Source organism: Paralichthys olivaceus, chromosome 10 (genome assembly GCF_024713975.1).
Source record: "Paralichthys olivaceus isolate ysfri-2021 chromosome 10, ASM2471397v2, whole genome shotgun sequence".
NCBI lineage: Eukaryota > Metazoa > Chordata > Actinopteri > Pleuronectiformes > Paralichthyidae > Paralichthys > Paralichthys olivaceus.
Window position 1 is genome coordinate 21,541,994 of NC_091102.1, and position 24,844 is coordinate 21,566,837.

The 24,844-nt window shown below is 39.7% G+C and overlaps 2 protein-coding genes across 4 annotated transcripts in view; one reads left to right on the forward strand and one right to left on the reverse strand.

Annotated features, from left to right (window-relative positions):
* LOC109637320 (inactive dipeptidyl peptidase 10) overlaps window positions 1-18,871 on the forward strand; it is a 186,003-nt gene extending 167,132 nt beyond the window's left edge. For both annotated transcript variants that reach the window (XM_069533120.1, XM_069533121.1), the window contains exons 10-26: window positions 240-337; window positions 744-867; window positions 2,957-2,995; window positions 5,919-6,026; window positions 7,519-7,610; window positions 7,740-7,787; window positions 8,182-8,303; window positions 10,241-10,285; window positions 12,775-12,873; window positions 12,969-13,038; window positions 13,452-13,646; window positions 14,222-14,276; window positions 14,828-14,927; window positions 15,390-15,448; window positions 16,148-16,220; window positions 16,522-16,595; window positions 17,649-18,871. In XM_069533120.1, the coding sequence (XP_069389221.1) occupies window positions 240-337; window positions 744-867; window positions 2,957-2,995; window positions 5,919-6,026; window positions 7,519-7,610; window positions 7,740-7,787; window positions 8,182-8,303; window positions 10,241-10,285; window positions 12,775-12,873; window positions 12,969-13,038; window positions 13,452-13,646; window positions 14,222-14,276; window positions 14,828-14,927; window positions 15,390-15,448; window positions 16,148-16,220; window positions 16,522-16,595; window positions 17,649-17,786 (1,539 nt within the window). In that variant the 3' untranslated portion in view covers window positions 17,787-18,871. The remainder of the gene's footprint in view (window positions 1-239; window positions 338-743; window positions 868-2,956; window positions 2,996-5,918; window positions 6,027-7,518; window positions 7,611-7,739; window positions 7,788-8,181; window positions 8,304-10,240; window positions 10,286-12,774; window positions 12,874-12,968; window positions 13,039-13,451; window positions 13,647-14,221; window positions 14,277-14,827; window positions 14,928-15,389; window positions 15,449-16,147; window positions 16,221-16,521; window positions 16,596-17,648) is intronic.
* A 3,482-nt stretch (window positions 18,872-22,353) lies between these two features.
* LOC109637343 (inactive dipeptidyl peptidase 10-like) overlaps window positions 22,354-24,844 on the reverse strand; it is a 105,464-nt gene continuing 102,973 nt past the window's right edge. For both annotated transcript variants that reach the window (XM_069533123.1, XM_069533122.1), the window contains one exon: window positions 22,354-24,254. In XM_069533123.1, the coding sequence (XP_069389224.1) occupies window positions 24,117-24,254 (138 nt within the window). In that variant the 3' untranslated portion in view covers window positions 22,354-24,116. The remainder of the gene's footprint in view (window positions 24,255-24,844) is intronic.

Sequence of the window (24,844 nt, forward strand, 5' to 3'; positions counted from 1 at the left end):
AAATGAGTCGATTGACAGAATGCAGATGCCTGTTTTTCTACGGCTGTAATTTGCTTCAGCGAAGTGTTCCTTCAATGCAACATGTAATAGTCCCTGCATGTCAACACGTCCACATTTGTCCAAACGTAGATGCACTTTGAAAAGTTTGAAGGGCTGCTCTTTTTTCTTTTTCAATATTAATCACCTTCAATCGTGTGACACTTTCTGTCTCGAGTCTGAACCATTGCTTCCGCACACAGGCTGGCCAACCCAACCCAGTGGTGAAGCTCTATGTCGTGAACCTTTACGGGCCCACGCACACGCTGGAGCTCATGCCTCCAGAGACCCTCAAACTACGGTGAGAGAAGCTGCCTTTTGTCTTTCACATTACTGCATCCGTTGCTGTGACACTCAAACAGAAACTCTGGGCATTTTAAACCTTGTTTGGTCATTTTTTTCCTCACTTGGCATTTGTCAACTTGCAGTGTCCCTGCATTGCAGTTACTCTCGCTAGAAGTTGTTCTGTAAGCTCACCTCAGCTAAGTGCTAACATAACAAAGGATACACTGACCAACAAATATCGTTGTGGTTCTGTTGAGGTAGAAGCTTTTTTTCCAAAATGAGTCATCTCTTTAAGGTAGCTACAAATTTAATATTTAAAGGTCACTTGTCCAACATATGCAATCTTCCATTTATCTGCACCTGATCTTGAAATGCTTTGCATCCTTGGCTTCTTTATAAACATCCATCTATGTTTTTCACAGGGAACATTATGTGTCCATGGTGAAGTGGATCAGCAAGACCAAGACATCTGTGAGGTGGTTGAACCGCGCCCAGAACATCTCCATCCTGACTGTGTGTGACACTACCACTGGAGCCTGTGTCACGGTAAGTCTGTGTCTGTGTGTGTGTGTTTGTGTGTGTCTATCCGTGGGTCCTTCAGTAATAAGACCTTGGGTTTTTACAGAATAAGTGGTAGTACTTATTATTGGATATTTATTGCTAAATTATATAAATGTATGAAATATGGCCGTTTTTCTTACCTGTGCGATTCAACATAATGCTCCACATTCACATCTCAAACTTTAGTGCAGTGCTCTTTGCAAGGTTAGTGTTTGATTAAACCTCGTTACAGTTCTTTAGTTATATCTGACTTGATTTCCAAGTTAACGCCCAGGCCACACTGCTTGCGTGAGCGGCGTGTGATGGCTGCCCCACGGTTCTGCTGCAGTCAGAATTGTCTGTTGTTCACACATGCAGCGTTTCATCTGTGTGTCTGCAGCGGAACTGCACCTTTAGGTTTCTGCTATGACAACTTTATTTCCCTGAATAAAAGCACAGCTGTACAAGAAACTAAATGCCAGGACTCAATGGTATGAAACCGCGCACCGTCCAGTCCAGCGATAGCAATAAAAACCTTGTCAGGACAAACAATTGTTAATCAGTCAACAGAAACGCAAGAGTGCTTTCACTTTGAAACGGGTGCAGGAAGTGTTGCAATCATTTATGTTGTGACATATTTAACAGACAAACAGTACAACTGTGGTTAAAGATCAAATAGGTGAGACCTAGACTTTCCAGAGGAGCAGTAACTCTAACCTTAACCCTCACGCAGGGAGTGTGGCCCAGGCGTCACTCAATTCAAAAGCACCATCCTAGTTAAATTTTAAACTGTAAAATGTGGCTTGAAAATCAGTTTCTTCGTATATAATCACTTCAGTAATAGTAACTATTGATTTAAAGTGATGATTATTTTAAATTGACGAAGCCTCGTCTCTCACTGCTGCTGTTCCTGTGGAGCCTTCTATTATCACACTGCACGCAGTTTACTGTAACTGCAAATGCACAGTAATGTTTTAAGCCGCAGGTTCTTGATTTCACAGATACAAACACAAACAGTCTTCTCATATCTTGCCAGCGACCATGGATTTTTCCAAAATGATGACAGATGCAGGCTGATTTGTTCAGATGCAGTACGCTAGTGAAAGCTAATAAACACTCTGCAACTGTCATTCTCTTTAATTTTTTAACATGATGTGTTTTTAAACAAGAGCCGTGTAAAAAGAGCTTATGTATGCACGTATTGGTATCGTAAATATGTATTATGCTAAAAGAGGCTAAAGGTACATGTCTAAAAAAACTGCATCTACTCCATTTGGTTATCCATGTGAAAAATATGGTAATGTGTTGCAATTATCTCGTACTGATGTTTAGTTATTCAGGACTGTTGTTAAAGCATTTTCTATAAAAGTTGAAATTCACTCTTACAAGGGAAAGGGTTTTGAGTTTGGCCTTGCAAAACGTTGCTGTTTTGTCAGTTAAGTTGAATTAATAATTATTTGGCTCTAAGAAAACCTCAGAACATCTGCTGGATTTGACTGCTTCCATATTCTCCCTGTATTTGAACGGCGACGACATGTAGCAGCGTTAACCCTGCAGTTGAACTTTGGGACTTCACCGGCTGCTCTCCAGTGCTGCGGATCCTGATTTGGTGTGATCTGCATGAACCAACATGTTGTCCAGCCAAGAGGCGGCTTAGCTCAGGCCTGGACACAGCGTCCAGGCTCCCCTGCCAAAAGTCTGGCTCCCGCTCATGCATATTGGTTAGAAATGAGGGTTCGGTCCAGGGATGGTGTCCCCAGTGGCATGTTAAAGTTAACAACAAAATAAGGGCTCTATTATATGACAGATGATTCTGTTTGGAAAGCATTTCACTAAAGTGTGAAAATCAACCAGAAAAAGGGAAAATCCTTTCCACTCGTGTTGCTGCCATGAAAGAAAAATGATTTCCAGGGGGAAATATGTGATTATGATGTGATTATACTGTATCTGCACTCCCGCTCTGTTGTTCACAATTTTCAAACCTTTGTAGACGTAAATAGCAGAAACAAAAGAGCAAAAGCTGTAAAACACAAGTGAATTTTGATGTTTTTTGTAAATTACCACCAGTGTGACATTTTGCCCATTTCATTTTCAGAGACATGAAGAAAGCTCTGAGCTCTGGCTCTCCAAGCAGGTAAAGTTCATAGTCTACACTTAACATTTTTAAAAGCATGTGATCCAGTGCTGTCATTTCACCAGATTCTATCTCAAACTCTGTTCAAATTGTGAGACGTAAAGGCACCACTGTCTCATCTCGTCTTCAGCCTCAGTGCTCTGTATCTTGAAGGAGGGCTCTGCTCATCCCCAAAATCCAACACCTGGTGATGCAAACACAGGCTGAGCAGCAGCAAGAAGGACCGGTGTCAGCCCTTTGACTCATTCTGGTCAGCTGATCATATTCAGAGCCTGAAGGCAGGGCCCCTGTCTCTCCTGCTGCTCGGCCTGTGACTTAAACAGAGATACAATAGAGCTTTCCCCTGCAGACACAGAGACGCAGAGTATGTTGGGCATATACGAATCAAAGAACCTGTCATTTGAAGCATTGCTTTCTATTCATTTTACTACTATTCATTTTGGTAAAGAACATTTCACATTTCCTGTGTCCACTTGTAGGCTTTAATGAGTGTGAGGAACAATTGAAATGACACCAAACCAAACAATTCTTAGGATTGCAAAACTGTTATTTGTCGCTTTTTTATTTTTGGTTTTATTTTACCTGACTGCCCTGATCATCTTTGGTTCTTTTAGGTCAATTGACAGAATTAAATTTCCGGCCACTCTTATCTAAAGCATGTTCTATCTACTCAGACAGAGGAGGGGAGGTTCTTGGCAGGATGTGATCATATAGCCCTGCAGCTGAACATGTTTGGCTCTAGCTGTGGGTAATTTAACCACTTGAAAATCTTGGCACAGAAAGCTGCTTGTCTTTGTTAAGGTGGTAATCTGTGAAATGCTCATTGACTGACTGGGTTTGTGTCAGTATCTTTTCATGTATTTCTCTGGAAGCTTTCCACATAGGACCTCAGAGATCTACATCGATGTTCTCAGAAATGACAAAGGCTCCCTCTGGGTAGACTTGAGTTACTGTGAGATTCATCTCCAGTTACAAACTTTAAATGTGATATACTCAGTTAAGCACAGGCTCAATACACAGCAGGAATGTGCTCATTTGACTGCGGTTAAAATATCTGATGAGATTATATGTCGGATTTTTCTCCAGAGTTCCTGTGCAATGGTTTTCTATTAGCCAAGTTCAGTAGTTTTTATATAATGTATTATATTTGAGCTATAATGACTGACACCTTCTGAACATTTAAGGTTGTCTCTGTAGAGATTGATTTCCTCTAGATATTTAATTGAATAAAGTATAAAGTAGCATGAAGTGAAAATGCACTAAACCACTACACCACTAATTTTAATCTCCTTGCAGTACTTGAGTACATGTATTTTCATCACAGTACTGGCATGTGCAAAAACTCCTTCTTGTGTCAGAGAGTTATTATTTATTTTGGTCTTTTTGACTCTGTAGTACTTGAAGACAGGTCGACCACTGTCATTAGGATTTGTCAGCTGATAAACTCTCTGACTCTTAAGTTTGTTTACACTCAACAAGGGCTCCTGCAAGCATTTGACTTAGGATCCAAACCAAAGGTAGCCAATGATGACAGAGCAGGGGTGGCGAGTGCGTCAAGCTTTTCCATTTCCTCCATCCGGAATGTCCTTAACAAATGAAAGTTAAGGAGAACTGACAGAGTCGAGAAAAGATCTAGACAACAAGACATTTTTAACATCTGCTGGACCGAGAGGACATATAACTCATGACTGCAGAGGCTCCAGCAAGTTTTAAGAAACAGGTGTAGGGTCACATTGCTACACTGTACAGTGATCAGAGGGAAACCTCACCACAAAAGTCAACAAGTGAGATATGCAAGGTTGTTTTGGAACCAAATGCTGTGGACAGATGGAGTTCAAAACAGCCACAAAGATGTTTTTGGAGAAGGATGGATTCCACTGAGTGTCAAGAATTCTGGATGCAAATGTCCTGCAGTCAGTTGGCAGACTGACACTGAAAAGAGGCTGGTTTTCTAATGATCCACAGCACTCTGAACATCTTCCAGGAACTTCTTTAACAAACACAAACTGCAGTCCTCACAATCTCTAGAGACTGGCTTCCCAAATTATGCATAGACCACAATTCATCCTAGTTTGTTCTACCTTCCAAGTACATGAAGTAAAAACCAACAACTCATTAGTATTTTCATCCAAACCTTTGTATACAACAGTAACAAAAGCATTTCAGAACTACTTTAAGAGACATAACAGCAAATGAATACAGCACTTGGATTTGGGTTCTAAAAAGAAGCAGATTTTTTTTTTTAAATGGTCGTAATGTATGATACTTTTCTGTATTTCAACTCATGGTATATGGTGCCATTTTCTCTCTGCTGGGCAAGCTAACTACCCTTTTCTCTTCCTGTGAAAGGCTTCATGCATTCAGTGCCAACAGAAGCAAAGTGTACGTTTATCCATCAAAAGCTGTGAACACGAGCTCTGAGTTTCATAACTATTGACTTTCTTCCCTTCTGGCAAGAGAAGTGAGAAGTTTCTTTAGAAGTTTTAAGGGGCCACGAACCTCATGTCCAAACACCAGTTCGGCAGGACTAAAACCGAGTGACTCCTGTACAGCTTCACGAGCAGCAAACACAACGAATGGCACAGCCTCATCCAAGTCCTTTTCAGACTCAACACAGTGTTTCCTGAGCATGGACTTCAAGGTCTGATGAAACCTTTCTAGTGCCCCCTGGCTTTCAGGATGATAGGGGCTTGAAGTTCCCTCCTTTATGCCTGAGGTTTTCAGTACCTGGGAAAACACTCAGGCTGTGATATTGGTACCCTGATCGGGGTTTTCTACAACACTTTTCTACAACAATTTGAGCAAAACAACTCTGTCAATCATATATGTAAAATGTGGTTTTAGTCCTATGTTTACATCCAGGTTTAAATAGGAATATGACTGATTTAACTGCTGTGGAGTTGATCCCTCTTTCTTTTTGCAGAACCAAGAACCGGTGTTTTCCAAAGATGGCAACAGGTTCTTCCTGACTGTTCCGGTCAAACAAGGAGGACGTGGAGAGTTCCATCACATCGCCATGTTCACCACACAGGTGAGGGACACATTTATCAAGCTGATACCATGTGTAGCCCCAGTTTTAAACAAAACTCATTCTAGGATGAATGATGTTTATTGCTATAATAGATTTGTTCATGCAATGTGTAGTTGAGTGGATGCTCTCAAACTGTTTTCAAAAGCTGAGGAAATCACTCCCAGTGACCTTCATTCGTCATGCTGCTGTTGAACTCTTATTTCAGGCACTACCATAATCAAGATACTGCTTGTACCTTATTTACACTTTTATACTTTCCTCCCACCAATATTGACACAATGTCCAATAAACAGATCCAGTTCTCAGTAACACAGCTATTCAAACTTCCCATTTAAATACAAGGATAATTCACAGGTTGCACATTGGATTGTAATATTGTTAGTAGAAACCAACAGGGTTATTGGAGCAATGTTTGGTATCCGTGTGTCAGAAGCACAAAGGTTTCGCAGATTCTATTCCAGATATGGGAAAACAATATTAATAATGATGCAGCTTTTCAAAGGATAGGTTAACTGTGTTTAGTAAATAATCTGCTTCATTTTTACTCTGGTGCAAGCGAACGGTCATGTGATATGTTCAGGTGCTAGTGTGGATGGTGATGTTTTTGAAATGGAGCAGTCGAACTGCTTAAATGAAAATGTCGTAGTTGGGTAGTGTTTCAGAAGCTCCTCCCCCTCAATCCTGACTGAAAGTGCTGTGTCGCGGTGTCAGCATGAGTCCTGGCTGCAAAGTCTCTCACTGAAGATGCACCTTTTTGAAGGCACTCTATCCTGTCCGTGTCATCTGTTTCTGCATCTGCCAGACTTCTGTCTCCACCACCTTTGTTTTTTAACTGCTGTTGCTATTGTTGGTACGTAATACTAAGTCAAGTCTTTATGTAGATGCAACATGCCAGTCCTCAGCCATCTTTCTTTTTGTATTAAGTCCCCAACTCGCCCATTTAAAAAAATGTAAATCGAGAAACTGCCTTTGATTTCAATAAATGGTTGTACTGTCTTCAGACAGTAATCTCCTACGTCAAATTCCGACAATGACTACAAAGCATTTTTTGCCTGGAGTGTTTTTCCAGTCTAGGTTTATATGCCCCCAACAATCAATAATGTATAATCTGGTACCATCGTAACTTCTCTATGCATGTGAAGTATTCCTATGTGGGTGTTTTTGCATTGCATCAACCTCCTTTTGTTCGTTATTGAAACCTAAAGCCTCTGGTGAAGTGTTTTTTCAACAATCTCCTCGAAATTGCATTTATTCATATGCATTAATGATACACATATGAAACTGACTTCCCTGTCAGAACACATCTTTAAAGTGTCTGCATTGTAACACAGTGACATAACTGTCGCCCTTGCCTCGAACAACCATGTCAATCACATGACTTTGAGGAAAGGACAGATGCTGTTGTTTCTGTTTCTGTTGACTAAGACCTGAGCATAAATCTGCCCACATTTACATAAATGACCTCATCCTTCTCTTCTCTTGTTCCTCTCAGTTCAGAGCAGATCAAAATGAAGTCCGACATCTAACATCAGGAAACTGGGAGGTGACCAGGATCATCGCATATGATGAGAACACTGACAACCTGTACGTTTCACATTTTCTTGAAAGCCGAAAACAGAGTGAAGAAAACCAAGCTAAACACTGCATTTGTTGCTGTGTATGCAACACTCATGGTATATTTAAGGTTTGACAGTTTTTATGTTTCTTTGACAGTTATTTTCTCAGCACTGAGGGTTCTCCACGAAGGCGGCAACTTTTCAGGTTTGTGTGGCTCTTAGTTATTATGAAATCTGTACCTGGTGTTGTTATTGTGTTTGTCTTTTATTAAGACTCTTGTTAAAGTGGTGTTATATGTGTGCATCATTTAGACTGAAGACAATGGCAACTGGGAACACTCATTTTGGAGAATCTAGATTGTTGTTTGAATAATTCATTTCGAAAGTAGTTACAGATTTGTTTTGTTCAATAATCATTTTTGTCGACTGATGGTTTTTTGGGGAGAAATTTGACAATTCAGTTCTTCACCATATAGAGGTGACACCTGTATCCGGTTGTGACCACACAGATAATACATGACTATAAAAAAGATAAATGATTGCCAGCATTCGCCTTGATTCTGTGCACCTCTAATTGTCCCGGTACCTTCTCTCCTCAGTGTTAAAACTGTGGGTCTGTTCCCACGACGGTGTTTAACGTGCGAGTTAAACAAAGCTCACTGCCTGTTCTTTGATGCTGACATCAGCCCCACAGACCAGCACATCATCCTCCAATGTAAAGGTAGGTAGCATATCCACTATCCTACTTGTAAGGTTCAGCTCTGTGTCGGCTGCTTGGATTCCAGTCAAGTGACAATGACCCCGGTCACAATAAGCAACTCTGATATACATATTTGTTCATAATTGTATGCTTTCATTCATGCAGCCCCTCTGCTCACTCTCTTTCTCAGACACACACACACACATTCTCATTGGACCCATCTATCATATTATTACTTGCTAATAACAATCACAAATGATCTACATGTTTATTTGCATATAAAGCGGGGAAGTGAGATACAATCACAAGTGGTCACAGGAGACACATTCAGGAAGCAGTTTAGTACCAGTTGCAAATAGAGATACTTAACGCTGTCCATTTGTGATCCGATCTCTTAGGACCAGGTCCAGTTCTTCTGCTTCTATAAAATTATATATGACTCGTATGAAGATGGGATTGCAAGAAGGATTTTACACAACTCTTCAAGGATTAGATTTTATTGTTACAAAGTAATCAGTTCTCCTGCACAAGTTGCCCCACATTACCTGAAGTACATTTGGACAAATATTGAAAATACTTTTCTGGTCTTGATGACCACTCAAATCTCTTTACAGTAGAGTTTGCCATTCACCCATTCACACACACATTCATACAGTGCATCTATTAGCAGCACTTTGTTTTTCTATGAGGGGCAATTCAGGGTCTAGCATCTTGCCAAAGTACACTAGGATCAAACTGCCGACCTTCTGGTTGGAGGATGACGGCTCTACCCCTCAGCCATAGCCGCCCTTTAATATTTTATGGCAAGAGCACGGAGTGTTTCTCATCAAGGCTTTCCTTGAATTAACCTGTCTGACAAAAGCAAGCTGCTAACTCTAAATCTCTGCACATATCAAGATTCATTTTATTTGAATTTCCTTTGAGTAATCACTTCTTTCTAACTACTTCTGGGAAAATTGGATGAATGTAAATCCAATATTACTGCATTGTAGATTATAGGATTTGTTATTCTTTCTTCCTCTCATTTCTTGTGCAGTAAAAGAATTCCATGACTTTGTCAGCCATTTTCTTTCAAGTAGAGATCATCTGGCAGATGTCAGGGTTTACACCTCGTAATCTGTCACCCTCCATCTATTCAGTTTTACATGTATCCCTCATCAGTTCCAAACGAGAGGCATAAAATGAAAACAATTAGCCACTCTAATGTGTATAATTACTTTTAGGTAGCACTATTAGGTAGCTCATTTAATAGAGGCTGACTCTTCTCATTGTTTGTGATTTCAATTCATTTTGAGCAGATGAGATCGCTTCATGCTCTGAAGCATTTGGGCTTTGGTGAGGTGATTTATTGCACAATAATAGTGCTCCCTCTCCCAAAAGCAATAAAAATAATGGAGAGAGTGTATATTGTCTTCTGAGGGCCAAGTTCACAAAACCCCAGCAAGCTTTGCCTGACACCTGTCGTAGTCCAGAGCTACACAAACCATTAAATTCCACTCATAAAATGATTCTGATTGGTTTCCTGTTTGCAACCTGGTTCATGCACACAGTGAAACCAATTCATCAACAGAGTGCAAGAGACAAAATAGCAATGAAAACTTGATTTTTCATGCAAAGAAAGTCGAATGGGATGAATATAAATGTGTGAATGTGTTATAAAAAGAGTTAACCTGCCATCCTGTTAACGTGTGACTGAGTATTTTTCCAAAGGACATTGAAAATACTGATCTTAATGTGTCATTCTGAAGCTATAGGGTGGCAGTGTAGGTGATAATGTCAGGAAAATGAATTGCGGAAAATTATGGAAAAAAAGTTAGCTGTTGGCTTTTAAATTTTTCCAATTCAAAAATGTGTCTTTCATTATCTTTACACAACACACATGATCCTTCGATCAGGATTACAGAGAAACTGAAGCATGTTTACATCAATTGTAATCTTTCATTTTTTTATCCTTTTAGGCCCTGGAGCCCCGAGTGTGATCTTACACAGCCTCAATAACTCAAGTAAGAATGTTATTTAGTCTTGTGGGAAGGACGGGTTTGTGGTGATCATATTAATAACTGTCTGCAGGGGGATCTTTTCTATAACGAGAAACAAAGGTCCTGCTGCACCATCGCTGGTCAAGATGAATCAACCCAGTCAGCTTTGAAGAAAAATTAATTCTGCTTTTCTGCAGTGTCTGCAGAGCATGCTGGGAGAATGGAGACATATTTATTTATTAATACAATACGTACTATAGCACATGTAACTGGCTACACCGACCATTTACAGCAAGCAACTGGAGTCATTTCAGCATTTCAGCTTCATGGTAAAGCCCTTTTCACACAGAGAGGGAACTCAGAATGCCGTGCATGAAGCATATTAATGGATCAGAATCACATTTCAAAACACAGTCAATGAGGGGGAAACACAATCAATTGTGGAGTCGGTTCCACCAGTGAGCAGAGTAGTAGCTAAATGCGTCTGCAGCAGTCGACTGCCTCCTAAACATCTAAGGGACCAATTAGGTTTACACCCTTCAAGCATGTCAGACGTGTGATTTGGTCCGAGGCTTGAACACAGTGTAAAGATTTGAGTTCTCGCTAGATCTCCAGCAGCGTCTTCGGAACAAGCTGCTGTTGTCTGAGGTGTACTCTCTGTTATATTTAACGGTTGTGGTGCATTTTTTATTCTAAGGGCTACAGCTGTTGGTAGCTGAGGTTGCCATGGTTACAGGAGGTGTTTTAATCTATCCCAAAGTTAGCTATAAAGGCTGTTTACATGGTTATCCACCTTATTATAGTCCCATGATAGCTTGTGTGAATCACAGGCATGGCTTCCAGGTATTTTCCCTCACTGAACTGATGCCTGCAAGAGTGAGCAGTGTGCCTCGGGTGTTTTTGTTTTTCTTTGAGAATGATCGAGAAATAGACGATGCGGGAACACAGCTTGTCTTGAACACGATAAGGCAATCTTATGTTCTCTTTCTGCTACAAGGATCTGAACAAGCTATTTGCAGATTCTATCCAAAAGCAAAATCCACCCTCTATTAATTGACATGTTACAGTTCAATTACAGTTTCATTGACAGGAATAAGGGGAATGCCAGACTGCAGGTCAGTCTGCTCTGCATTGTTCAAATAAAACTGGAAAAAACTTAGAAAAGGTGCCTTAAGTGCAGTAATGTGCCTTAAGCCAACATCCAGGGTATAGAGGAAACACAACCTTTGTTCTTCCTAAACTAATTCCTCCTGGACTTTGCTGACAGCCTATAAACATAAGTTAGCCAACTGCAAGTAATGCTATCTACCTTCACAGCTATTATTAGTTTGAGTCCCAGCTGTTGTGCTGCAGCTTTCAGTGGGATTGTGGACAAATGTACTCCATTAATCTGTTACACTGCCCATATGGCTGTCTCTCACTTTATTGGTGAGTTTTAATTATTATTAGAAGAAAACTGGAAAAACCTTCAAATGTACTTTTTATTTAGTTTTGTTTTCTCTGCTTCAAAAAGTTGGCTTCTGTGTTTGATCAATGTCAGACGGACCAGACAAGCTTGCAAATCTAGATTTCCTCCTTCTGTTCTTTTTTCTTTTAATTTTCCTTTCCCACCAGAATAAATATGGACACACACACACACACACACACACACACACACACTCACAGAAAAGTTAACAGCTGCGCTGCAGAAAAGCAAGCAATTTGCCGAGGGTTATTTGGATAGACCCTTCATCCACAGCTGGGAACCCAAGGCCTCTGGCGGTTTCATAATGAGACGTCTATTGATTTTGGGTTTTCCATTAGAAATGCTGGATGAATTCCATTTCATTTAGCTGCTTCTCAGATGGCTTAAATGGAAAAAATTGCCAAATCAGAGAGTCATTGTTTATTACATGTGGGGAAAATAACAGCACTCCTGAGTAAGGATAGTTGTTACGAGAAAAACACCTTTCAGAAATGGAACCTATAGACTGTATTTTTTTGGAGTTTGAGTTTAACAGTAGAGGCAGTGAACAAGTTATTGTTGTTTGAATGAAGGTCAGCAGCAAATGATTTTATTTTCTGTAATAAATTAAGAATTGTTTACAGCTTTTAGAATTTTTTGTCACTTTTTTGTCAGTGATGTGTTGAAATAATCCTTTATAGCTGAAAATGTGCAATTTTGTAAATAAAAGATATGGTTTCTGCTGCTGCGTTTCTATTAACAGTTTTCTAATTTAGGGATTTCTCCTTTATTTGCAACAGCTAATCCCCACAGAGATGAAATCAAGGAATGTATTCAGTATTCAGCTCCCTGATCATTTACCACAAAATGAGACCATGTCGGAAACAACGCTCAGCTCTCAGATTGTATCCGTCTCACCTGCACCTTTCTGCTCATCTTATTATTTCACTGGCTCCATAGATAAATCCTCATTTGGTGTGGCACATTTGTGCACAGAGACACTTTAGACATAGATTTCTAGCAGCAATTTCTTGACTTTCATGTTTTTTTTTTGTCCTCGTTTTTACAGATTACTACATTCTTGAGAACAACTCTTTCCTGAAGGCAGCCTTGAAGTACAAAAGGATCCAGCTGACTGACTTCAGAACTGTTCCAATGGAACATTTTGGTGAGAAGAAAGTATTGTTGCCTCGTTGTTACAGTGAGTCACAGAAATATTGCTGGTACATGAACATGAGCTTCTCTTTAATGGTTTTATTATAGATTTACCTTTGAAGATGTCCTACCCACCAGACTTCTCCGATTCCCGTCACTATGGACTGCTGCTGCTGGTGTATGTACCACCTATGATGACACAGTAGATACTACAGGATATTTCAGAGATGCACACTATAAATTATATTTTTCTGTCCTTACTTAAATGACACAGAGACACACTGGGAACACATTGATAACGTACGCGTCTGTGAACTCGGATGTTTGTGAACAGAAATGATGTACGTGTTTATTTGCATTAAGAGCGTATACGTGAGATCTGTGTTTGGGTGTGTTTCTTTTTGTGTGTGTCTTTGTGTATGTGTTTATCTACAGTCTGATATATCTTATTCCTCTGTGCCATATAGAGTTCCACTGTTAAAAAAAAACCCTGTGAGTTTTGGTCTGTGCCAGAGACAAACCAAGGTATTATGAATTTGGTCTATTAAATGTTTAGATTGTAACTAATGCTTTGTCTTCTGTCCTGCTCAGTGACAGCGCCCCCGGTGGTCAGGCAGTGAGTGACCGCTTCTCTCTCAGCTGGGACTCGGTGTTGGTCAGCTCTGAAAACATCATCGTGGCTCGTCTGGACGGCCGAGGCAGCGGCTTCCAGGGTCAGAGGATTCTCCACGAGGTTCACCACAGACTAGGGAGTGTTGATGTCCAGGACCAGATTGCAGCAGTAGAGTATGTTGACACATTTGTTTTATTCAACTTCATCACACTTGTAAATGTATCTCAAATGTTGACCAATTAAAAGACATCCTTCACTTAAACATAGTCTTGTAAAGATTAGAAATGACTGCTGCATTCCAGACATAAAAGCATGTAAGAGAGGGATCCACATGAATTGTTCAGAAAACTATCCCACCTCTCGGTCCATGAAGCTGCTCTAGAACTTTTGATTACATCACACAATCTAGTGGTCATTTTAAAGCACCTATTAATGTAGTGTTGACTATTATCAAAGATTTTCCTTCAACAACATCCTGATAAATGCATATTGATGGAATTGGGCTGCATACTACAACCAGATGTAAGGGGCTGAAGGAACTGTTCTCTTCAAATATACACAAGAAAACAGAAGAATAACAAATGAATGCATCATTGTATTATCGTGAACTCAATAGATGAAGGAAATATTTAATAAGAAGTTTAAAAAAAGGCAGCTGGAGTAATCTGATAAGCAGGTGGGTTTGATATCTTATGAAAATATTTTTAAAAAGAACCTCATGTATGTTTTTGTTTTTTTGTCTTTTCAGATACATGATGAAATTTCCATATATTGATCGGACACGGATAGCAGTGTTTGGAAAGGTGAAGCAGCGTTCTTCTATTATTAGATGCAACATTAAATGACCCCCTCCAACTAAAGTCAATGTGACAAATCAGGTGAAGCTAATTGTCAGTATTTTAGCTAAAGTAGCTCAATTCGATTTTATTTGTATAGCACCATATCATAATCTGCATTATCTCAAGGCACTCACATAGAAGCAGAGCTGATGATCGGGACCAAGGTTTATGGAAAAGTTAGCTAGACATTATGAGCTGTCACTGTTACATTTTTAACAGTAACACATAAAACTTTAAACCTCAGATGCAATCAATCAATCTGCAGTGTCTGCCATATGCATATTACATTGCCTCTGTTGAACAGAAATTATTATCTTCCACAAATTTATAGTTTTTCCCTTCTGACAAGTTGCTTTTTTTTCAGTCTGTCATTATTAGAGTTTCACAGACATTCTTCAAAAAGTGTCTAAAAGCGGTTATTTTGTTATTATCAGTGAAAGACCCCTGTGATTTAATCATCATTTGTTTTTACATTTAATGAAAATAGCAGTTAATGTGTGTGTTTGTTTTCTCAGGGTTATGGAGCCTACATAACTTTAATGATGCTCAAGTCTACTGACAGCATCTTCAAATGCTCATGTGCAATGTCACCAGTGACGGACTGGAAACTCTACGGTGAGTACAGAGTTCCCCCATAAACCCGGCACTATGTTGATCTGATGTCCCGAAGAGTCAATATGTCTACTTCATTATTTACGTCTGTCATGTCATGTAGAAGTAAAACATCAGGTATAAAAATTCATACAATGTTTGTGTGGAGGCAGAGAATAAAGATGTCTTTTTGATGTGTTTTCCTGTAACGAATCTGTTTAGCTCTGACAGAAAGTGTTGACTGTGAGGAGAATCAGGCTTTTAGTAATACAAAACCATGTCTACAGACCATAGCAGACAACATCCTTTACATCTCAAGATGACACAGAGGACTCTTTCACCTATACGTGTTATTTCCACCGCACTGAAAACATCTCATCTGGGCTTACGATGACAAGAAACCCACTTTTTAGGTACTTAGCTGCAGCTGAAGCTCTGTCGACCGTGGTCACACTGTTTAAAATGTATCACTTCTCATTTGCACAGCATCAGCGTTCTCTGAGAGATACCTTGGCATGCCATTACGGGATGACAGCAGATACCAGGTGCGTGTTTACTGCCTCCCCACGCTTGTGTGCTGTTGATCTTTGAAAGCGTAACATCACTGACACACCTACAGTTAAGCTCCCGCAGTTACTGAATGTTGCTGCTATCAAAGTCAGAGGCACCCATGTTTTGCCTTTTCTTGTGTTTTTGTATTCTCCTGCTCTGTAGGATTTCGTCACTCATCTCTCTCTGGTAACTGTGTGCACTGGTGTGTCAGATCACATGCAGGCTTTTTTTTATGAGCTGCTGCAAAAAGAGGGGCTGCCAGGCTCTCTCAGGCCTCCTGCACAGGCGAAGGTGTGCAGCTATCAGAGAGGTGTTTTGCACAGTGATAGGAAAGAGGCAGTGAGGAAAAACAAAACTGGGTTCTGCAATTGCATCGTTAACAACCAAACAAGAAAATCTGTCCCCAATTCGCTGGTTTCACTGAACCACTGCTTTGCCTTTTTCGTCTGCAAATTGCATTTTACACCCTTTCTTCACCATTTGTGGAAAATGTGAAAGCACAGAAAATAATGTCAATAGAAAGTATCAGTCAAAAATCTCAATTTGAATAATTGTGTGTGCGGGTCTTTGTCTGCATCAGGTTTTAATGTAAATGTATGTCTGTGCTGCTCATTTGATGACACTCTGTATCTCTGTATAGCTTTTCCAATGCCTGTTGTATCATTCTCCTGCTATTTCTGATTTCCTTGCAGTTTTCCAGCGTGCTACAGAACATCCAAGCACTTAGGGAGCAGACACTGATGCTGGTGCATGGCACAGCAGATGGTAAGAGACACCAAATTGTGACAGAATTAAAATACTGTATCCATGGTGCATCACTGCTGAGAACAAAGAAGCACACAATCCCTGAAGGTAATGGGGCAAATGATTTCCAATCAAAAGATAAAAGGAAAAGTGGGTTATATAAATTGAAGCTGGGGTTTTCAGAAGAAAAAGAAAACCTGTGCTGCTGAACCATGCATGTCCAATTAGTTGAGAGGTATCTCCATATTTGGATTGTCTTCTCTTTTTCCTGCTGAGGACTCAGGCTGAATTTTGCTGACATCTTGTGTTTCTTTATCTGCAGCCAACATCCACTTTCAGCACACTGCCGAGCTCGTCAAAAACCTTGTGAAAGTTGGAGCAAACTACTCAATGCAGGTGTGTTTCGCAGACACAGCAACCCGAGCTGCACTGCACGAGAAGTGACAATGATGCATATGCACATTTTATATGATGCCACTGAAACATATTGTGAAAATAATATTTTTTGGAATTGCCTAAAAGTATCAAAATGTATTGAATGAGCCCAAAGTCTCTATCAGAGCTGTGCAATCAATATTGGCAAACACTGCTGCTGTGATGTCGGGACATTATCAAATGATGATTTCAAAAGAAAATGTTCCAAATGGCCATTATCTGCAGATGTCATTGAACTGTTGGAGCTGTGGCCCTGAACCCACCACCTATTGGCATATTATAATAAGTATATTAAAAATACCTTTTTACTTGTTATTTGAAGTTTGTATTATGAGAGATATTTTTTTTAATTTTTCTTGGATGACATTTTCATTTACAATCCATTTAGAAATATCTCTAGAGACAGACAGGACAATAAACTACTGCATGTGTACTGTGTAAAGCAGCAAGCATAACCACAGGCTGTGGATATTAGCTACTTGATGCGGAGTGATTGAGAGGTGAATGGCAACAACACAAGGAGTTAAAGCCTACATAGTCCAGCGGTTGTGGACCACCCTTCTTTGTAGAAGTCGGCATCTTGAACCTTCAGGAAGTGAACAGGGGTCATCGACAGTAGCCCACTTCTTCACCACTCTGTAGGGGCACCCTGCTGGTGTTGCTACCGTGAGATAGCTCAGAACCACATGAGTTATTATTAGAGTGAAATCCTGTGCATTAACAAAAAATACTTATCAATCACCCCTTGTATTGCATTTATTTTTTTATTTTTTTATGAAATATTATCACCAAATGAAGCTGCTCTATCAAATTTCTTACTGAACGTCAAACTGTCAGGTGGTATTTACGTCTCTTTTAGCTTCGCTTTGGTCTCTCCCATCCTTTTAGTTGCTGAGCAGGCAGTGCACAGTGGGTTGTAAAAGTCATGTCAAAGCATTTCCATCATGACGGGTGCTTTATACAAATCTCTAATAATAATAAATCTTATAATTTACTCACCTTTTTATCCACCAGATCTACCCAGATGAGGGTCACTTCCTGTCTCAGCAGAGCCGCCATCACCTCTATGCCACACTGACCAGCTTCTACAGGGAGTGTCTGAAGGAGGAGGTACTACCACTGCCTGACGAGGAAGACGAGGAGGAGGAGTAGACTGGAGGTTACAAGGGTTCGACCTTTGGCACAGCTTGACAGAATTTTACTAAAGTCCGTTAAGGCTTTTCACATTTGGACCAAGTGTTTAGCTGGACATGGACACTGGGTTAGAGCTTCTGTTGCTCTCAAGTGTGTGTGTGTGTGTGTGTGTGCGTGTGTGCGTGCATGTGTGCCTGTGTGTATGTGTTCGACTGTGTGTAAATGTGCTGAAAAGATAACTGGAGGACACAACAGTGACACTTGTATTGCCGGGACTTGAGACAGGAACAGCCCTCTAGCATTAAATCATTTCACTTTTGGGATGCTCCATTTCTCGGCAAAGCACATGGAAGACTGCCTCCATCTTGTGCAGGCTCTCCGGGCTGTAGTCATCCACACTTAAGAAAGTGCATGGTTCTTTTTCCCCCCCCTCTTCCCTCCTTTTACTCATTTTGCCATGTTAGTCTGCTTTGTGGTAACACTTGGGAAGAAAAGAACACAGATCTGCACTTCCGATCTCACCTCTCCTTTGGTTGTTGTGTTGTGTTGCACAAGGAAATGCTCCAATCATCCACAAAAATGTTGCATCACACAAGTTCACCACAATTGAGTCGATCCTGAATAAGTGCAATTTCCTGCTGAAACCCTCTGCCATGGTCCATCCTAAACAGAACCAGTCTTTATAGGTCTCATTTTATTGTACAGGGGTATGTGTAGACATGTACAATGCCTTATGAGGTTCATCATACTGTAATGTTCTTGCTGGCATTGGTAGTCATTAGCAGTGTCATATAAACCTATGTCAACTCAGGTCCTCGAGACACAGCATTGCAGTTTAGTATCTGAACTATGTCAGCTGTTTGGTCATGAATAAGTTAGGAATTCTATATGAAGATAATGGATATTTGATATTTGCCACACTGCAAAAGTCCTCCATCTTAATATGCCATTGGCCTATTGTTTAAATCGAGTGGTGGAATCTCGTTGACGCTGCGAGAGACCACTTTTCAATACATCTCCACCAGATTTAAGAGCTTTCCTTAAGTCAAAAGACCTTTTCTGGAGTTTTGGATACTTTTAGTTCAAGGGAAAAAAAATAAAAAGGGGACAATGGCTGTACTAAGATGGATACATTTACAGTGTCAGTAAGGTGTTTGCATGTCTACAGGGAATGTGTCAAGTGTTGCCACATTTTGTATAGTACAATACAGCAGAGTGTGTACATAAATATATTTTTGAGATGTCAGATCTCATAGGAAGTTTAGTCTATGGGGATGGATTGATTTGACCTTGATGTCTTGTATGTTTTTTTTCTGTTTTTCCTTTCAGCTGTTGATTTTTAGGATGGATTTTGTAAAGCTTCTTGTTCTTTTTGCTGTTTTAAAAGGGAAAGGGATAGGCTGAGGTTTTGGGATTATTGTGATTGTCCTATAGTGATGATTATGAATAAAAAGAAACAATGAAAAACAATGAGGCATGCTGATGTGTAAGGCACACGTTACAAAAAAATCAAATCAGCTACGTTTGTTCGCAGGATCGATTGTTTGAGAAGATGAATAATTCAATCGTCTTAACGCTTCAATTTAATCTTTCATTTGTTGTTGTTTTGTTCATCACAGGAGTCGCATTAAGGAGACGAGGCAGTCTTTCATGGCCTCGGGACCCCTACATTAATGATGTAGACGGCATGGTCCGCTTGTTTAGAGTGATCACTGCCTTAACTTTGTGTGTCTGTGTGCATTAATCAGTGGCTGCACTCACTGGCCTGAATGTCCAAGCAGATGTTAAGTCTGCTGAAGGACAGAGACTCTTTAATCAGTGTTTTGAGGGAACACAATGTTTGAGACTAAACCCATCTCAGGAATCATTTGTGATTTTGTCCTTTTTTCTTCAAAATCCTCTCTGATATGCTCCTGTCTGAAACTTTGTTTGTCTGCACTCAGATAAATTGTTGCAGCACAAATTTCCTGCAGTTTTGAGTCCTTCTCATGCTCCGGTTGCTTCATGCTATTGCCAAACTTCTGCTCTCAGATTTCTGTCTCTTGAAAGACTGTTAAAATTCCCCACATAGTAGAATACAGGCTCTGAAGTCGACCGCTTTATAACTTATTATTTCCCTTTCGGGTGGTTTCTGTTGAACCAGGGTCATCAGAGTAGAGGCCTTGTGAGGACAGAACAATTCTTTCATAATGATAGACCGTGCTTTTGAATATAGATAATACAGAAAGTCTATAGTTCATAACACACAGCCATTCCTCAACTTGCATACTCATAAAGGAAAAGAAGTACACCCGACCCTGAACAAATTGAGAACATCTGGGCTGCTGTAGTGCACTGGCATAGACAGTCACTGTGTTCCTGCCCTGATCAAAAAAGGACAGTTGATAAAATCTGTTACATGTACATACAAATATTAGTACAGGCCCTGTGGCTTTATTATTACTGTTTGTGAGCAGGATTACACAAAAACTACACATTTTCACTTTTCTAGTGGAGGTGGAGTTTCTGGTGGCAGGATGAACCTGTTAACTCATGGTGTGGAAGTGGATTAAGGGGTGAATTCAGGATTGTTTTATCACTTTCTCTAATGATAAAAAAACTGAGGTTGACAGACCACTTTTTTATTCCTTTTATATTTCTAAGAACTAGACAACCGTGCAGGGTTGTTTGGCCTTGACTGAGGTAAGCGCTCTACTCAGCCCCATTTTCGTTCAGAAAACCGAACAATTCTTTGTAACCGGTGATTGAATATTTAAACTGGTTCCTGTGTTCTCTCATCACTGCAGTTAGTGGTCAATTTCTGTCAAGTCTCCCAGTATGGTCTGGGTGAGTCAGAGACTGTCGAGGAGGGAGAAGAGCTCCATGTTCTGTTGAATTGCTTTAAATCCAATGTCCTATAGTTGTGTTTTTAGAAGTCCAAGAAATAATAACTAAGTGTTTGCATCAGCATCACATTTCTGCAGTGTATCATGATATATCATATTGTGTTGAATCACATTGCATTGTAGTGTGAGTGAGTCATAGGTCACTTTAGTAATATATATGGATATATGAATATATATCATATATATAGTCTATGAACATATGGTATATACACATGTGTTTGTCATGGCAGATTCACTGGAGGAATGGTCACACCTTTTTTAATGGTCACACTGGCACTATTATTTTAAGAAATGTGAAATTATAATTTATTTCTTTAACTATTTATTTCTGAAATGTAAATGTGCATTGATCAACCTCACTAAATGTGCTGATGCTGGTCAAAATGCAACTTTTCATTCATAGTGCCCTGAACTGACATGAAGCCAATTAACCAAACCTGATGAGATCACACAGACTAATGTTGGTCTTGATCAGGAATTCTTCCAGGTAATTCAAGTCACTTTGTGGTGCAAAACATAAGCCACACTTTTTTCTTGTTCTAACTAAATATCAAAAACATAGTAGTACTTTTTATATATAATCCCATATACATAAAGACTAAATCAACCTGAAGCCAAATGTGTGCGATATCTTACTTAATGCATTATTCTGAGTACTGACAGTTGTAGTCAACTGTCAGAAACCCTAACACATCCCAGCAGGGTAAATATGTCACTTAAAGGAATAGCTAAGGGCACCAAAACAATCCATCTGCCTAGTGACAATCCATATCCCTAGTGATGGTGAAGCAAACAGTACCTGTATATTTAAAAAAAGATGAGATGGAATCAGAAATTTGACTGTGACAAGGCCAAAGAAAGACCTGTGGAGTCAGACGCAATGGATGTTGCCCTCAGAGCTTCATTACAGCTGTAGCAGAAAGAGAGGCCCTGTGGTGAGGGGCTCCAGGCGTCATTGTAATGTGTTTGACAGCCGTAGCCGCAGGCATAATGATCTGTCCCATTCTTACAATTTGATATTTCAGTCACGCCTTGAAGGAATTTCTTAAAATGTTGAATTCCACCTCAGGATGAGCTGATTCGATTATGGCGGTCAAAGTTCACAAGTTACCGTGACCTCAAAAAACACATCTCAGGTCATAATTCAAGAATTTGAGTGTCAACAGGCTTGGCTGTAAAATCTAAGTTGTACAGACAGAGAAATGTAGAAAGGACAGTTTATGGTGCCAGAGGGAGTTTAGTATTAGAAAAGGACACTAACTGTTTACAACTTTTCAATCAGGCTGGCAGGTTTGATTTCATTTTATCTCAGCTCTGGTGGCAATTACATTTTTTTGGTTACATAGATTTCTATTATAGGTGAATGTATAGTTACACATTCAGCACAACTCCCACAAATCTTTATGATATAGGCCAATCATGACTTCACATCAGCTCTGTATTTATGACACTGATATTGATTGTCTCATTTAGCTCTTTCATATCTTTTCAACAATTACCTCATGATGTCACCGTGCAGATTAGATGTGAAAGCAGCTGCTAGATAACATCTGTCCCTGCTGCTGCCTCGAGGTCCTGTGAGTCACTGGTGGTGCTGCACTTTTAAAATCCTGAATGGCATCAGATGTGGTTCAGAGTGAATCCCTGGTTGCATTGCTTCGTTGAGCACATCAGCAAACAATGCAACAAACACATGAGAGGCCGTTATTACAACCATTTATTTCCGCTTTTACCAGGTATGTGAATGTCATGCAGAAGTGTAAGCAGCAGAGGGTCATGGTCAGAGAATGATCTGTGATCATATAAAGGATATGATGATAAACTGTATAACAGGAGTCTGGCTGTGAACCACTGTACAGCAGAGACAAGTATTATTACACATTTCCCCATTTCCTAATTCCATTTGAAACACTTTCACATTTTAGTCTTTTAAACCCTACATATTAACAGGAATGGAATTCAGCCGGTTAAAACACTCAGAAGAATACATGTTATTGCAAAAAATTAATCTTCAGTGAACATAAAGTATAGAAATGAGCATGAGTCATCTAACAGTTCAACAACTACCATTTCACATCCATGAAGTACATACTTGTAGGACATATGTGATCAAATCCAGCACATATGTCTTATTTTCATCTATGTTTGATCTAATAACTTCAATAATATATTTGAAACAACAAGAGTTCATAATAAAGGGAAGTAGCAGGAGAGATGTGGGGTTATGATACTTTGTGTGGTGAATTTGAGACAAACAATGTATTCCTTCATTCTGTCTTGAAATTGTTATTTGAAACAACCATTGTGAGTTACACTCCTGGAGGATATCACTATCTCTGATGATCGTGTTCCGCTTATGAATCACAGGAAAGAGACCCAGACGTTGCAAAAAATTAGTTTTACGTTTTCTTCAGTATTAAAAATAATCCAGTCACAGTTGTTTGTCCATCCATGGGTACATTGCAAATATGAAATGCTAATAGTTTATTCGAGCATTCTTTAACTGTGCCAGTTTGTTAAAATGTGACTAGGTCAGACTAACAAAAACATAATTGACCTAAGTTAAGTTACACTGAGCTGATAAAAAAGGGGGGAAAAAACAGGAGGACAAACAACTTCTATTGTGAAGAAAAGTAAAGCTCCTGAAGGGACTGATGTGAGATTGTTACATCAAATTCACAGGGAAAAGTAGGCAATTGTGGCTGTCATTAATACTGCAGTGAGGATAAAGAAAACATATACACACATGCTCCAGACAGGATTAAGATCAATAACTAACACAGGTGTAAATGTGAAAATACCCCGTCCTTCCTTGAGACACAAATCCAGTCCAAATGGCTAAAGTCTCCAAGAATAGTTTTTTTTTCAAACTGAATGTGACTCAAACCATATGGTAATTGTTTTAAGTCTGATTTAAGCAGGAAAGTAAAGCACTGCTGAAGATGTGTACGCTCTGGTGATCCTCAGAGCTGATGATATTTATTATATGACGAGACATTATATGGGTGAACACTGTGTTGGCTGTGGAAATAATGACTGTGATGAGGTAAAGGCACCTGCAAAAACTGTTTGGTGAGATGATCTCAAAGATTTGGTATTAAGTGAACTTTTTTTCCTCAGTAGGCTACATAGAAATAGTCACAGTAGATTAAAGTAGTCAGCGAAAAATTATACTCTTGAATGTAAAAATACAAGTTTCTTTGATACCCTGACATTTGTACTCAGTACATGTTACAAATATTACATTTAATCATTATAATCTGAAGCATTAGATAACAGCAATACTACAATCCTTTCAATTACTTAACTTCATAACCCTGGAATCCCCATGCAAGCGAATAAAATGCTACTTATTTCTGGGAGCACTTTTACAGAGAGCAGCCCTTCAGCCTCTCGTTGGCGGCTCATCACAGCAGTCACTCTACTCCTCACATAACCGCCGCGCCACAGGAGGCTCTACGGGCTAGTCATCTTCTTTGGATGTCTGCGGGACAGAAACCTCTTCCTCTTGAAGGCAGTGCCTGAAGAACGTGAGCACGGAGTTTAGCATGTAGTGTTGGCTCTTGACAGATGCCATGTTGTGTCCTTCGTCAGGGAAGATCTAGGGCAACAGATGATGAAAAGTGTGACTTTATATTTTGTTCTTCACGTAGAATGTGTTTGATCAAACACAAACGGTGGTTCATTTCGATTCCTTAAAGCACAAGCACATAGGAAATTCAAGTTAGAAGGATAAAGCTGGCAATCTTTGATTTTCTTATTGTCAACAAATGCTGTAAAAAAGTCAAAACCCATTTTCTGACATGCTGTGTGCCCTGAGACACTTTTTTATTAAAGATCATTAATGTCTTAAAACAGTCACTGTGGCTTTTAGCAGATGTGACTCAGACAGAAGGAAAACATGCACTTGTTAGGGACTATTTTCAGTCCCAGATTCAATGGGCTTGTGAATATTTATAATGGCTTGAGTGTAGGTTTGAGTAAAATAAACTTCATTGTGTATTTTCATGGGGATTCTTTTTGAGCTCTATAGTGCAGATCTCTGATACACATACTCAATACTTGTTGGTAGTTCTTTTCCAAATAGACTCAATCTAAGGGAAAAAAACTTAATCCTAACTAGCTTTTAGAGAAATTCACAAAGACTATCTCCTATTATTGTCCTGAGACCCTCCCACAATCAGTCAGCTG